The sequence below is a fragment of the Capricornis sumatraensis genome, chromosome 12 (assembly GCF_032405125.1).
Source record: "Capricornis sumatraensis isolate serow.1 chromosome 12, serow.2, whole genome shotgun sequence".
NCBI classification, from domain to species: Eukaryota; Metazoa; Chordata; class Mammalia; order Artiodactyla; family Bovidae; genus Capricornis; species Capricornis sumatraensis.
Window position 1 is genome coordinate 42093023 of NC_091080.1, and position 14505 is coordinate 42107527.

General features: G+C 42.2%; 1 protein-coding gene across 1 annotated transcript in view; it reads left to right on the forward strand.

Moving 5' to 3' along the window:
- Positions 1 to 14505, forward strand: part of LNX2 (ligand of numb-protein X 2) — a 44448-nt gene that overhangs the window by 6758 nt on the left and 23185 nt on the right. Inside the window, exons 2-5 of the mRNA XM_068984334.1 lie at positions 2679 to 2905; positions 4348 to 4547; positions 8180 to 8548; positions 10638 to 10778. Of these exons, the coding sequence (XP_068840435.1) occupies positions 2679 to 2905; positions 4348 to 4547; positions 8180 to 8548; positions 10638 to 10778 (937 nt within the window). The remainder of the gene's footprint in view (positions 1 to 2678; positions 2906 to 4347; positions 4548 to 8179; positions 8549 to 10637; positions 10779 to 14505) is intronic.

The following is a 14505-nucleotide window of genomic DNA, read 5'->3' on the forward strand; positions in this document are numbered from 1 at the left end:
CTCCATAAGATTGAACTTAGTATGATCCAGTATAAAGAGCAGACATCTTTGAAGTCAGATCTGAGTTTGTTTGGGTTTTGACTCTGTAATTTGATAGCTCTGTGGTTTTGGCTTAGTTCAGGTTTCCCATTTGTAAAATGGGGATAATAGAGTGGTTATGAGGAGTCAGTGGAATACAGTCCATAACGTCTACACAGCAGCAGGCACAGCTTAGACACTCAACACATCCTAGTGTCTTCCTTTCTCTTTCAGGTCCAAATGTTTACAGATGGGAGGGACACTGACTCTGGCCACCTGTGTCAGAGCTTTGCTCTGGTCTATTCACTCCCTAATATTTGTTTAAAAATTAGTTTTATTGAGATATATTTCATCTACCATAAACTTCAGCTATTTTTGAAGTGTACAATTCAGTGGTTTTTAGTATATTCGCAGAACTGTGTAACCATCATCACAGTCTAATTTTTAGAACGTGTCAACACCCCAGAAAGAAGCCCTGTACCCACTAGCAACTATCCCCAGACACCCTGGTTTTGGATGGCCTGCCCCAGCCCTCTTTTCCCCTAAGCTCTGCAGATTTTGTGGAATGCATGTATTTTGTTAACAGAGCGGCATGTGTTTGGTCTGGGCATCTGCCCTCATCACTGAAAGTGTTCTCTCTAAGGTCACCATGACCTTCTCATTTCCAGATCAAACAAGCGCTGTGGCCCTTATCTTATTTGCCCCTTCATGGCATTGACACAGTTGGCTGCTTTTTCTTTGTTTTTGCCCTTGTGTGGTTGTTCTATCTCCCTCTACTCAGCTGGTTCATCGTATTTAAACATGGGTGTTCCCAAAGGTTCCCTCTCTAACTTCCTTCTGGTGCTAGGCAGGCTTATTCTTTTGTATGTTTGTATGGCATCATTTTTAATGTCTTTAATTCTTGTTACCAATTTGCTCTCCTACTGGGAACTTATATATACCTGTTTCTTTACCTCTCTAGCAACTTTGTTTTGCTTTTTAAACTTGTTTTTCTGTATTTAATAACTATTTCTTAGCCTTTATGATTATTTACTTTTGTAGGACTTTTTTTAGTCATTTGTTAGGCTAATTCCCAGGTGTTCATATTGTTTGTATTTCCTCTTCAATTCCTGTTCCTAGTTCTTTTTTCTAGTCTGTGTAGATATTTGTGTATGATATGTTTTGAGAACTAAATCTTTACCTATCTTAGTGATAAGTGTTTTTATGATTCAGTTTTTTTGTGTCAGTTTTTTATTGAGTAAAATATTTTAAAAGTGAATTTCAAATTAAATTCTAATTACTTCTCGACAGAAGTAATCTTTTCAGTGATCTAATTTTCAAAAATATTCACCAAGCCCTTACAGAAACACTCCGTGGAGCACTGCCCCGCAGTGCAGCTCAGAACATCCATTGTGCCCCTTTTTAGCAAGGTGAAGGGAAAATGAGTCAGGAGAGAGTGCTGAAGAGAGACTTCATAATGACCTTCTCAAGACCTTGAAATCCAGGACCTAAAATAAATCTTCGGTTCATGTGGGAAATTGTATTACTCATACCCTTAAGGAATAGCTTCTAATTTTAATTGAATTCTATACTTTAATTGAATTTAATTCTATACTTAATTTGTTTGAAATTTTAGGTTTTTTAAGAATGCTGTCATTGAAAGGCTGCAGGCCTGAACACAAGACTCTCGTCTACCCTGCCCCACCTTTTCTAAACTTCTTCCCCCAGCAGGAGAGTCGGTGGGGTCTGTGGAGTCGTGTCAGGGTCTGGGGCTGTGTGCCTGGCTCTCTCCTTCACAGATGCCTGACTCCTCCTGCTCACTCCTCAGACGGCATTCATTATACATCCTGTGTCTTGTCAAGGCGTCAGGTGGAAAAGAGCTGGCACCTTGCAGCATTTCCAGCGTGTGTATGTTTCTTTAAATGTTTAAACAAGCATGTATCTGCTTCCTTTGTTTGCCTAAATAAGTCAAAACAAGCCAGGTAACAGTTCTTATTTCTTGGTACTTATGGAAGTTTCCCCAGAACTTAAAAATACATTTTAAGTTTCATAGCGTACCTGTAATTCCCCTGTTGCAGCTTTGCTTTTACAAACCAGGAGGTATGTTTTCACCTGCTTCCCTGTCCGTCATAAAGTAGGTAGTCTGAGCCTTGGCTGAGCTTCCTGCAGCTGGTGAAGCTTCATGTGGATCTCTGCTCCTAGCGGGTGAGGTGCAGTGTTGGTTGCAAGAGCAGAGAGGCCAGCAGTGCTCAGGGTCTGAGGCAGGGTGCTGGCGGCATGTGGAGAAAGGCGCTCGTTCCCACTACTGCGGTTCAGCCGTCTACCTGTGAAAAGGGGGATTAACTGGAGCCTCAGGACAGCCTTCACAGGGCAGAGACTACTGTAGTGCTGTATACTGGGTATGTACTAATATATTCCTAAACACAGCTTCTTACTGAAGTATTCTTTGAGATATACCAAATCCTTGTTTGTACAGATGCCTTGTTTTAAATTTGCTGCATGGAGTGGTAAGAACTTAGTTTCTTTGGAAATTAAGATCAGAATTATGTACTGCTTGCGGGTACTTCTAGGTGCTTTTTGCATAGAAGCCTTTGCTGTTGTTTAGTTGTGGTACAAACTATTAGTCACCTTTTTTTTCCCCTTTCACACTGTCTGGAAACCACCCCCTGTTGTCTTTCTAGATGCCCTGGAGCTTCTCATCGGAGAGCTGCCCTAGAGAAACGGAAAACTAGTAAGACTCAGATGGAGATTGAGAATGAAAATGGAACCACTGTTATAGACCTTCCAGCTGCTTTATCACCCGAAACGGACTGCTCAGGGCGGACCCTGACATCGGCATCCCTTCCCTCCTGGACGGAGGAGCCCGGCCTGGACAACCCCGCCTTTGAGGAGAGCCTGGCTGGGGACAGTACGTGCCACCCCCGCCTCTGTTCTCCACCTTGTTTGAAATCAGGCGTTTCTTCCTTCCTTCCCACCTCTCCCCACTGCCCTCCCACATGTGTTGTTTTCCTCTTTAAACAGTTAACTTTGAGATATGGTTCACATACCACAGAAGTCACCCATTTAGGGGTACAGTTCTAACAGTTTGCAGCTTAGAAGCAGGACGTGGACCTTAGCCCGAGGAAGGGGACCTTTCCACTCCCTCTTATATTCAGTCCAAGATTCACTGGTTGTTAAACTGCTTCTTATTGTGTTTGTGTTCAAGCATTTGCTTATCACTTCTTGACTAAGAAAACAATATCAAGAACAACGAAAATAATGACCCTGATTAAGTGCCTCTTGTGTCAGGCTCCGTGCCAGACCCTCTCCATCCACTAACTGACCCAAAACCTGTGTCAGTGCCGTGAGGAGGTTGTATCAGGGAGAGTCTGGAGAGTGCTCGGTCAGCATGTGCGGCCAGAGAAGGACTGGGTGTGTCCCTGACACCGAGGCCACTCCTCTGGTGCGATGCTCTGGTGGCCCCCTCGACTCCCACCCGCTAGGAAAGCCTATAGTCGTAGCTCCTAGGCATAGCTTGGTGGTTGGCCCTGGGTATTTACTTTTAAATACTTAAATTAAATTACTTTTAAATATACTTTTCTTGAAGAAGTTCCTACAAATTCAGATTTTGCCCGCAATAGCCATAACCCATTTTTAAGACGCTCCCTTTCTCAGGGCCTATATGACTTCCCTCTTACCCCTGTGGTGACCACATACCAGAACTGTCTTTTCTTTTTACTGCTGTGCACTGTTGAGATTTGTTCCACCCTCCAGGGGCTTCCTTCATAGCTCAGTTGGTAAAGAATCTTCCTGCAATGCAGGAGACCCTGGTTCAGTTCCTGGGTCAGGAAGATCTGCTGGAGAAGGAATAGGCTACCCACTCCAGTATTCTTGGGCTCCCCTTGTGGCTCAGCTGGTAAAGAATCCGCCTGCCATGCGGGAGACCTGGGTTCGATCCCTGGGTTGGGAAGACTCCCTGGAGAAGGGAAAGGCAACCAACTCCAGTATTCTGGCCTATACAGTCCATGGGGTCGCAGAGTCGGACACAAGTGAGTGACTTTCACGCATACCACCCTCCAGACTGTCTCATCAGTTAGGATGAGGTGATGTTCTCTTAATACAGTTTCCAGATCTCTGTGTCACCCCTCATGATCTGATACATAGTAGCTGGTTGCAATAATTTACTGATCACCTTTAGGAGAAGAAATGTTTAGATAATCTTAACACACAGATATTGTTTGTCATTCTGTTTTCTTATCCAGTGGTATTGCATAGCTGTTAATGTAATATGACTTCTTTGCCTGAAGATAATCAAGATATAAAATGTTGTTTCTCTTTCCATCTATTTTTCTCTCACTTTTAACTTGGCAGCCACACCACAACCACTTAGCTTACCAGAAGGTGAAATCACCACCATCGAAATCCACCGGTCTAATCCTTTTATTCGGCTAGGAATTAGTATTGTGGGTGGCAACGAAACGCCACTGATTAACATTGTCATTCAGGAAGTCTACCGCGATGGGGTGATCGCCAAAGACGGACGCCTCCTTGCTGGGGACCAGATTCTTCAGGTACTTGTTTTAATTCCTCTGTCAACTTGGCGCTTTCTCGTTCTTACTCATAAGATTAGAACAACATTGTGGTACTGTGGGACCTGAGTTGTATGTAAGTAAGTTTTGCTGTTTTTATATGCAAAGTGTGTCGGAATTTGTTAGCAATTTCTCCCCTTTCCCAAGAGCTGGCTTAGGACAGGTGGTGTTTTCTTAGCCTTAAGCCTGAGAGGAGAGGGAGGTGAGGCTTCTGTGTGGGATGAAGTTCCAGCCTGGCCCACTGTGCTGGCTTGTCCACCTTCGTCCTTCCAGTTCTGCTTAGCCTTTCTCCCCTCTCCTTTGTGAGCCACTGACCACCTTCATTGCTCCATTCATTACTTGGCACATCAGGACAGTGCACTGTGTAAGTGGACTTGTCTTTTCTGTGTGACCGCAGCCACCCTGATGGAGTGGATGTGGCTTTAACATCCTGCCAGGCATAGCCACCTCCTTTATTGAAGTAAACCTGGAACCTCTAGGAATTTCCCCACCCCTAGGTGTATGCTGCCCCTCAGGTATGTTATCCCCACTATAACGCTTGGACCCCAAACCCTTAGCACGGCTGATACAGACGGAACTTCCCAGCAGAGTTTTGTTAGAAATACTAAGAAGAAACAGGGTACAGGAAGCGTCACCAGTCCTGGTTATATAAACTCAGCTTCTTGACTGTGCAGTGTTTACCAGTAAGCTCATTCTTCACTGCACAGCTGTGATTGCTCTCACCTTATGACATTAGTCTCTAGCTGTACGAGGCTGGCAAAACCTGTGGGTACCTCACCTGTACTCCCAGCCCCGAAGGCTGGGTCCGCGGGTTGCCCCCACATCGTGACACGTGGGCGGTTCAGGAAAAGAAAAGAGCCCAGCTGCCCTTTTCTGCAGCTCATATATTGTCTTATTTTGGTCCCATTTTCTCCAACTGCCAGCCATTCTGTTAATAAGTGTACATGGGTTTTTCTGTTTTCTTTTTTGCCAATAGTGATATACTAGCATTAGGTATTCTTTTTCTAAATTTTAAAGGTAAAAATAAATACTTTGTTTTCATTTGCATTTGTTTGATTACAACTGAGGTTAAATAGTTTTTTAGGCTTTGTTAGCTAATATAGTTGGGCAGTAGACTTTTTACTCCTCTGTTTTAGTGAATTGTGTTAAGTAATATAACTGAATCCTTATAACTCAACATTACAGTTATCTGAAATTATTGACTATATTTTTTGAAAATTTACTCAAAGTTATATACATTTACATTATAGAAATTCCAAGGCTCTGTTGTTTATGGAGGCATAATACTAATAACTCTAGTGATAGTCATCTGAAATCCAGTTTAATGATTCAAATTGGTAACAAAATTATGAACACATAACCTGATTAATGAATTCAAAAGGATCTCTGCTACTGTGGGCCCTGACTTCTGCTTAGCCTCTTGGCTGGTTGTGCTAGAACCAGTAAGTAAAGCCACACCCCTCACCCACATGTGGAGTATTAATGGTCACTCAGAAGTGAATACTGGGAAAGGAGGCTGCTTGGAATTTGTTACAATCTGGTTATCTCCATCTTTGTATGAGCTACATAAATAATACATGGAGCCCAATTTGAAAATACACGAGAGTTGTGAAGATGGTATATTTATAGAGCAAAGAGCTCTAAGCCTGTGCTTTTATTTTAGCAAACTATTTGCAGCAACAGGTGTGGCTTTGGTTTTCCCACATTAAACACACACCTTCTTCTGCTACATAGATTCTTTGACTAGGAGACCCATATACCTTCAGGGCCTTTTGTGATGCAGCCTTTGGAGCAGTTGGAAGAAAAAAAATACTGCTGGTATAAATTATATCAGTGTCACAATGAAAGATAATACAACTTTTAAGAGTATTATGAAGAATGAGTGTTCTCAGTTGGAATTATCATCAATGATTGAGGCATGTTCAGTTTTAAAGGAAAATAACTACAGCCATGTGTTGATTGAAAGTGAAGTGAAAGTGTGAGTCGCTCAGTTATGTCCAACTCTTTGTGACCCCAGGGACTGTAGCCTGCCTGGCTCCTCTGTCCATGGGGTTCCCTAGAATACTGGAGTGGGTTGCCATGATCTTCTCCAGGGGATCTTCCCGACCCAGGGATCAAACCCGGGTCTCTTGCACTGCAGGCAGAGTCTTTACTGTCTGAGCCACCAGAGAAGAAGCCCCGTGTGTTGATTATACTGGTACAAAGCACATTTAACCAAAATGGTAAAGTTTACTCTTCTGGCACTGCTTTTACAAAGCCTAGAAACAATAATTTATTTGGTCTCTTCTTTCTCTGCATTTTTCCAGCAACCACACATTTATGAGGGAAAACCTTTTTCCCTTGTGGGATATTCCACACCTACTGCTCAAGGCTAGTTAAGAGGCTATATGCTTTCACATGGCTACGACTGGGTTTCAGCCAGAGTCATGTGATATCTGAATGCAAGAAAGACAAATGTGAGCTGAGAGCTAGGTGGCTCTTAGCTGAATAGACAGAAAGGATGGTTTTTGATTCATGGATCCATGGCTGACTAGTCTTTTTAGACACCGCTTTAATTATGTACTTGATCCCGTGTTATAAAGTGTTCTTATTGAGGGCTTGGGTGGCTACCAAATGCACAGAAGGCTCAGATTTGGGAGAATAGCAAGTTTGTGTACGATACCTATGAATTTGATTGAAGTTTTAAAGACATCAACAGGCCAAAATCAACAAAATTTCAAGGTAATAGTGTTCAGAACTATCAACCCTAGAGTAACAGGAAGTGGGGAGGCCTTGCTTCATGTAGATTAACATGAAAAAAATGTAAGGAGTTCAGGTGATCACAGCTACCTCAGCCAGAGCCTGTCACTGCTATTCAGAGCCTTGTCCCCCTCGCTGTTGCATTGGGTTGGGAGCAGCTCTCACTGTGAAAAACTCAAGACCTGTGCTAATCTCCTCCCATTGGGTAAACAACTGGAACTGGGTGTATTTTCTTAGTGATGTTACATGTCCAAGGATCAGTCACTGTACTTATTTCAGAGTTACAGTTTAATAAGTGTTCTGTGAGTACTAAATTATGCTTATGTTTGTTAGATACATTACACTTGTGAGCCAAAGAATTAGAGTGAAATTATGATTATCTGCTTTAAAGTAACTCACTCATCTGAAATAAGATACATTTGGAATGCGCCAGTTTCCTTATTTTCTCTAACTTAAGTGGATTTCATTTGATCAAGCAAACTTGTAATCCAGTAGACCTTCCGTTTCTGTTCGACTAGAGCTAGTCTTTCATCACCCCTTGTCATACCTGATGTTAACTAGTTAGGCTCATCCTGACTCGGTGGAGTGGATAGTGGTAAACACATTTTACGCATGAGACACTCACTCAAACAAGCTCTGAAATCCACCACAGGTTATCCAGCCATCATTAAAGGCTGTGATCTGAACTACCAATCTCTACATACTGCTCTTCATTTAAAGTTAATTTTAGGAAGTCTGTCTTTTAGAATGTCTTTGTAAAGTGTTCTTTGTAAATAATGACTGTATATGTTTTTCACAAGGTTGGTCTCCTTTAGAAATGTTACACATTTCTACAACTTGGGAAAATAAGAGTCGTCCTAATGCTTTCTTTACAGGTCAACAACTACAACATCAGCAGCGTGTCACACAACTATGCCCGGGCCGTGCTGTCGCAGCCCTGCAGCACTCTGCAGCTCACCGTGCTTCGCGAGAGGCGCTTCGGAAGCCGCATGCACGGCCACCCCGAGGGCAGCTCGCCCCGGGAGGAAGTCTTCCCAGTGGTGCTGCACAAGCGCGACTCTGCTGAGCAGCTAGGCATCAAACTCGTGCGCAGAACCGACGAGCCGGGAGTCTTCATCCTTGACCTGTTGGAAGGGGGGCTGGCGGCCCAGGACGGTCGGCTGAGCAGCAACGACCGGGTGCTGGCTATCAATGGCCACGACCTGAAGCACGGGACGCCCGAGCTGGCCGCCCAGATCATCCAGGTGAGCCCTGCCTATGCCCACTGCGCTTGCTCAGTCTCCCCTTGGAGCTCAATGTGCGTTCCCAACAGCAGGTAACAGCGATTGGTCCGGGGTGGTGCAACGTCACCTCACCATCCAGCCAGGCCACCTAAATTCTTCCATACTGTCTAATCCATGCTAGTCCTGCCGCCTCCCAGCTGGTCTACACCCCCATGACCTTCTAGGTGGGCTGTTTCTAAAGGCCCTTTGGTGTCAGGTGGCCGGTGGTGGTGTCCACACTTCACATGTGGACTTGTGGGAGCAGCAAGACCCCAGGGGCTATAGTCACCAAGGGTGCGACTCACCTGGTCTCTCCACTCCCCTGCACTTCTCAGTCCATAAAAATAGGGGAAGGTAGCTTACTATTCAGAGTATCTCTATAGTGCCTTTTTAAAAAAATATAATATTCTCTAGAAGTAGGTTGTCATTATTAGAGAAAAGAAATGTGTTTTCAGTAATAGCATCAAAACAGATGAGTTAAAAACCAGAGAAGATCTTTAGGTTCTAGGATGCCATGGCATCTAAGGGGGAGTGGGGAAGGGAGGGGGCTTCCCGCAGCCTTACAGAAAGGTAAAGCAAAATGGGTTTTTTTAAGGAGGCACAACACATATTGCAGTGGAAACCAAGCATCTGTTAATTGAATATCTGAAATTAAGATAGGTTGATAGTCATGAAATATGTATATGTACATAGAATCAAATAACATGAGGTTTTAAGACTAAGAAAACCCAGGTTTTGCTCCCCCTTTGACCTATTCCCCCCCCCCCTTTTTTTTCCACTTTTTGGTTAAATGTAGCCTTCAGGAGACACACTCACAGCCATACTGCACTGAGAGGAGTTTCAGGCATTGGTCTTATTTCATAGACTTCAAGCTTAAAGAAATCGAATGCCTTGACATTCCCTCACATCAGAGGCAGCACTCAGGGCACCAGGGGCTATACCTGTGGGTTGCATCAGCTGCTGTACTGCTGAGAACAGTTTATCTTGTGTGTGGGGGGGAGTTAACCCAGTTTGGAAATTTGTTAAAGGAAATGAGTGAGTTGGATAGGCTTTTTGAAGTGAGAAGTCAGTTCAGTAAGATAGCCAAGAAGAGAGCAATATATATTGACTATGTCTCAGGCAGTGTTCTAAATTTCTAACCAAAATGTGGAAAATAAAGTTACACAGGTAGAAAACACACTTAAAATTTTTCATCAGTAATACATTTATTTGGATTTTTATAATTTAAATAGTTACATCATATTTTGTGTTGTGATTTTTTTTCTCCCAAGGCATAGAAAACTCAAGTTGCTCAATTTAAGTTTCTTTTTGAGAAAAATGAATGGGTTTGACCCCTGGGTTGGCAAGATCCCCTGGAGAATTCCATGGGCAGAGGAGCCTGGCAGGCCACAGTTCGTGTGGTCACAAAGAGTCAGACACAACTGAGCAACTTTCACTTTCAATAATCTTATTGAGGATTGTAAAAATAGATTCTGTGTCTAAAATGGAAATAAAATACCAAAGATAAAATATTGAAAATATGTCAAAATTGAATTTGCACTAAACACTGCAAGCGATGTCAACATTGTTTGGAGAACATCCTTACAAACTCCTGAGTGTATATGTCCACAGACAGACACACATTTATACAACACATACACTTACCTTGTAAGTTCTGAATTTGCAGCTTTGTGTCTGCAGTATGTTGTGAACATCCTAACTATGAAAGTAAGTGTAGAACTGTGTCCTGATCTTCACCAGCTGGTTGACTCCGTCATCTCCTATTGACAGACTTGCATGTTTTGTTTTCAGTTTAAAAGAAAGTTACCCTTCAAGAAGTCCTGGGGAGGTGGACTGCTCTGCCTGGGTTGTTGGGGAGGGGGGTCTGGGGAGGGTCTGTCCAAGAGCTGTGTGTGTATTTCAGCGGCAGACACCTTGAACCACAAGCTCACAAGACCAGCTCCCTTCCTCCTACCACCAGACACTTGCAGCCACCCCAGGCAAGGCGCTGGCGCAGTGATGGGAAGTACTTGTGCTCTGCGAAATGAGAAACATCGGTAATGACTGGTGGCTGTGTCTGTATTTCCTCCAGGCCAGCGGGGAGAGGGTGAGTTTAACAATTGCCAGACCAGGGAAACCCCAGCCTGGAAGCACTGTCCGAGAAGCAGGAACTCAGAGCAGCAGCCAGCACCACGCACAGACGCTGCCTTACAGTAGACCCAGCTCACATAAGGTGAGGCGCCTGCTCATGGTTCTGAATTCATCCACCCTCCAAGGATAAGTCATTACAAGCTGGTGACACTTGAATGAGGGCTGTGCACTCCTGGAGAAGGTGCACAGAAGTGTTTGTGCAGTGTGTGCGTCCTGCCACCTTGGAGAGTGCCTGTCTCAGTCCCTCAGTCAGTAGTTTCTTGGTGGGGAAGGCCTCCTGCCAGGTGATTAATGAGAAGTAATTGTCCAGAAAAATCTTTGGTTTGTTTAGTTCTGTTTGAAAGTGGGACTTAACTTGCTCATTTAAATGAAAAGTTTACATAATTGAAAAGGCATAATGAAGACAATGATTGACAGCCTGTATTTAGAAACTGTAGGTAGCTTGCCTAAAACAGAATTAGACATGTGAATATTAAACACATAACTCATAAATTTTGACAGCTACATGTATAGCATATATAATTTTATCTGCTAGAACAGGAAGACTATTCTAGAATAGGAAGACTACCATAAATCTTTTTAAAATTCCTGTATGTTTTATCCCTGCTTCTTCAGTATTTCACTGGTTTTATAACATATTCCAAGGTCTTTTACTTGTGCTGAGAATTTTGATACTGTCTCACTGAAGTTGCAGAAATTTAAAGAGGGTTTGTAGTTCCTTCTTGCTAAATGAGCTTCCACAGTCAATCTCTTTAAGTAAAATTAAATTTCTTTACTAAACAAAAACATCTGTTGGTCTGCTTAAAACCACAGCAAGTTCCCTGTGTGTTCAAATGACTTCTTAGTGTAAGGAGAGTATTTGAGAGAATACTTACCTTTGGAATGTCACAGGGACCCTGAGAAAAGCACCCCTTAACAGCAGAAGTATTTTTGGCCTGTCAGGTGTATCTGGTTTCCTAGCTTAAGTACAGACTTGTCACTGGTTTCTGGTTTAGTTAATACTTGTAAGAAATTGTACCCACAGGCTCGTTCTCATTTCTGAACTGAAATTGAAGTATATGAAGGAAACCTGTAATTTCACCTTCATGATGATGACTATGAAAAAGGACTTACTGTTTTTAATAGGAATTTCAAATAGTTGTTTCATATGGCTTGTCCTTGCTTTATGCATATAATGTATATTCCTAAAGAATCATAAGGCAAAAATAGATTACTGAATCAATTTTTGAATTTTATATCATTGAATTTTACGGTAATTTGAGATATGAGTGTCTGAACATAATTTTAAGACACTTAAAAAACTGTACTTGGTCATTCCAACATTCATATAGAAAACTCTGCTTATTTTATTTGGGGCAAATATTTTTTTCTCTTTAACTCTCCTGTTAACTCTTGTTGTCTTTAATGTTACATGACAACTGACTGATGCATTTGAAAAGACCCTGATGCTGAGAAAAATTGAAGGCGGGAGGAGAAGGGGATGACAGAGGATGAGATGGTTGGATGGCATCACCGACTCAATGGACAAGACTTTGAGTAAACTCCAGGAGTTGGTGATGGACAGGGAGGCCCGGCGTGCTGTGGTCCGTGGTGTCGCAGAGTCAGACATGACTGAGCAACTGAACTGAACTTACATGACAACATTTTAAATAGAATAAGTTTAGCATTACTGTGTACTCTGCAAATCTGATTGGTTAGAACAACCACATGAAATCTACTTTTAAGTGTTAGCTATTTACTACTAAAATACTACATTTGTTATATAAAATCCTGATTTGGAAAAAGGGTCTCCTAGGGAAGACAAACACAAATTCACCCAAAAAAAACCCGTTCAGATGATTATAATCATTGTAAAATCACAGCATACATGAGCCTACTACTAGGCCTCTAAGTAGCTGCTTAGATAAACATTTGTATGATTTAGTACTTTAATTGAAGTATACTGAGTATAATCTTTAAAGTTTGGTTTGGTTCCATTCCCAAGGAGAAATTGTATATCTGAGCCCTCTAGACAACTAAAGTAACTAATTGATTAAATACCTGAAAGCCAAAATTGCTTGTAAATATTCTCAAGACTACTGAATTTACAGTTGTCGTCTTAATAAAGTGGGTTTTGTCCATTTTTGAAGGATACTAAGATGGATTTCATACCTTTAAACAGGCTTAAGACATTTCCAAGTTTTCTACTAGGTCATAACAAAATAAGGTTCATGACATTGTACAGGAGACAGGGATCAAGACCATCCCTATGGAAAAGAAATCCAAAAAAGCAAAATGGCTGTCTGGGGAGGCCTTACAAATAGCTGTGAAAAGAAGAGAGGCGAAAAGCAAAGATATAAGCATCTGAATGCAGAGTTCCAAAGAATAGCAAGAAGAGGATAAGAAAGCCTTCTTCAGAGATCAATGCAAAGAAATCAAGGAAAACAACAGAATGGGAAAGACTAGAGATCTCTTCAAGAAAATTAGAGAATCCAAGGGAACATTTCATGCAAAGATGGGCTCAATAAAGGACAGAAATTGTCTGGACCTAACAGAAGCAGAAGATATTAAGAGGTGGCAAGAATACACAGAAGAACTGTACAAAAAAGATTCTCACAACCCAGATAATCATGATGATGTGATCACTAATCTAGAGCCAGACATCTTGGAATGTGAAGTCAAGTGGGCCTTGAAAGCATCACTATGAACAAAGCTAGTGGAGGTGATGGAATTCCAGTTGAGCTATTTCAAATGCTGAAAGATGATGCTGTGAAAGTGCTGCACTCAATATGCCAGCAGGAAAACTCAGCAGGGCCACAGGACTGGAAAAGGTCAGTTTTCATTCCAATTCCAAAGAAAGGCAATGCCAAAGAATGTTCAAACTACCACACAATTGCATTCATCTCACATGCTAGTAAAGTAATGCTCAAAATTCTCCAAGCCAGACTTCAGCAATACGTGAACCATGAACTCCCTGATGTTCAAGCTGGTTTTAGAAAAGGCAGAGGAACCAGAGATCAAATTGCCAACATCCACTGGATCATGGAAAAAGCAAGAGAGTTCCAGAAAAACATCTATTTCTGCTTTATTGACTATGCCAAAGCCTTTGACTGTGTGGATCACAATAAACTGTGGAAAATTCTGAAAGAGATGGGAATACCAGACCACCTGACCTGCCTCTTGAGAAATCTGTATGCAGGTCAGGAAGCAACAGTTAGAACTGGACATGGAACAACAGACTGGTTCCAAATAGGAAAAGGAGTTCATCAAGGCTGTATATTGTCACCCTGCTTATTTAACTTCTATGCAGAGTACATCATGAGAAACGCTGGACTGGAAGAAACACAAGCTGGAATCAAGATTGCTGGGAGAAATATCAATAACCTCAGATATGCAGATGACACCACCCTTATGGCAGAAAGTGAAGAGGAGCTAAAAAGCCTCTTGATGAAAGTGAAAGAGGAGAGTGAAAAAGTTGGCTTAAAGCTCAACATTCAGAAAACGAAGATCATGGCATCTGGTCCCATCACTTCATGGCAAATAGATGGGGAAACAGTAGAAACAATGTCAGACTTTATTTTGAGGAGCTCCAAAATCACTGCAGATGGTGATTGCAGCCATGAAATTAAAAGATGCTTACTCCTTGGAAGAAAAGTTATGAGCAACCTAGATAGCATATTCAAAAGCAGACAGTACTTTGCCGACTAAGGTCCGTCTAGTCAAGGCTATGGTTTTTCCTGTGGTCATGTATGGATATGAGAGTTGGACTGTGAAGAAGGCTGAGCACCGAAGAATTGATGCGTTTGAACTGTGGTGTTGGAGAAGACTCT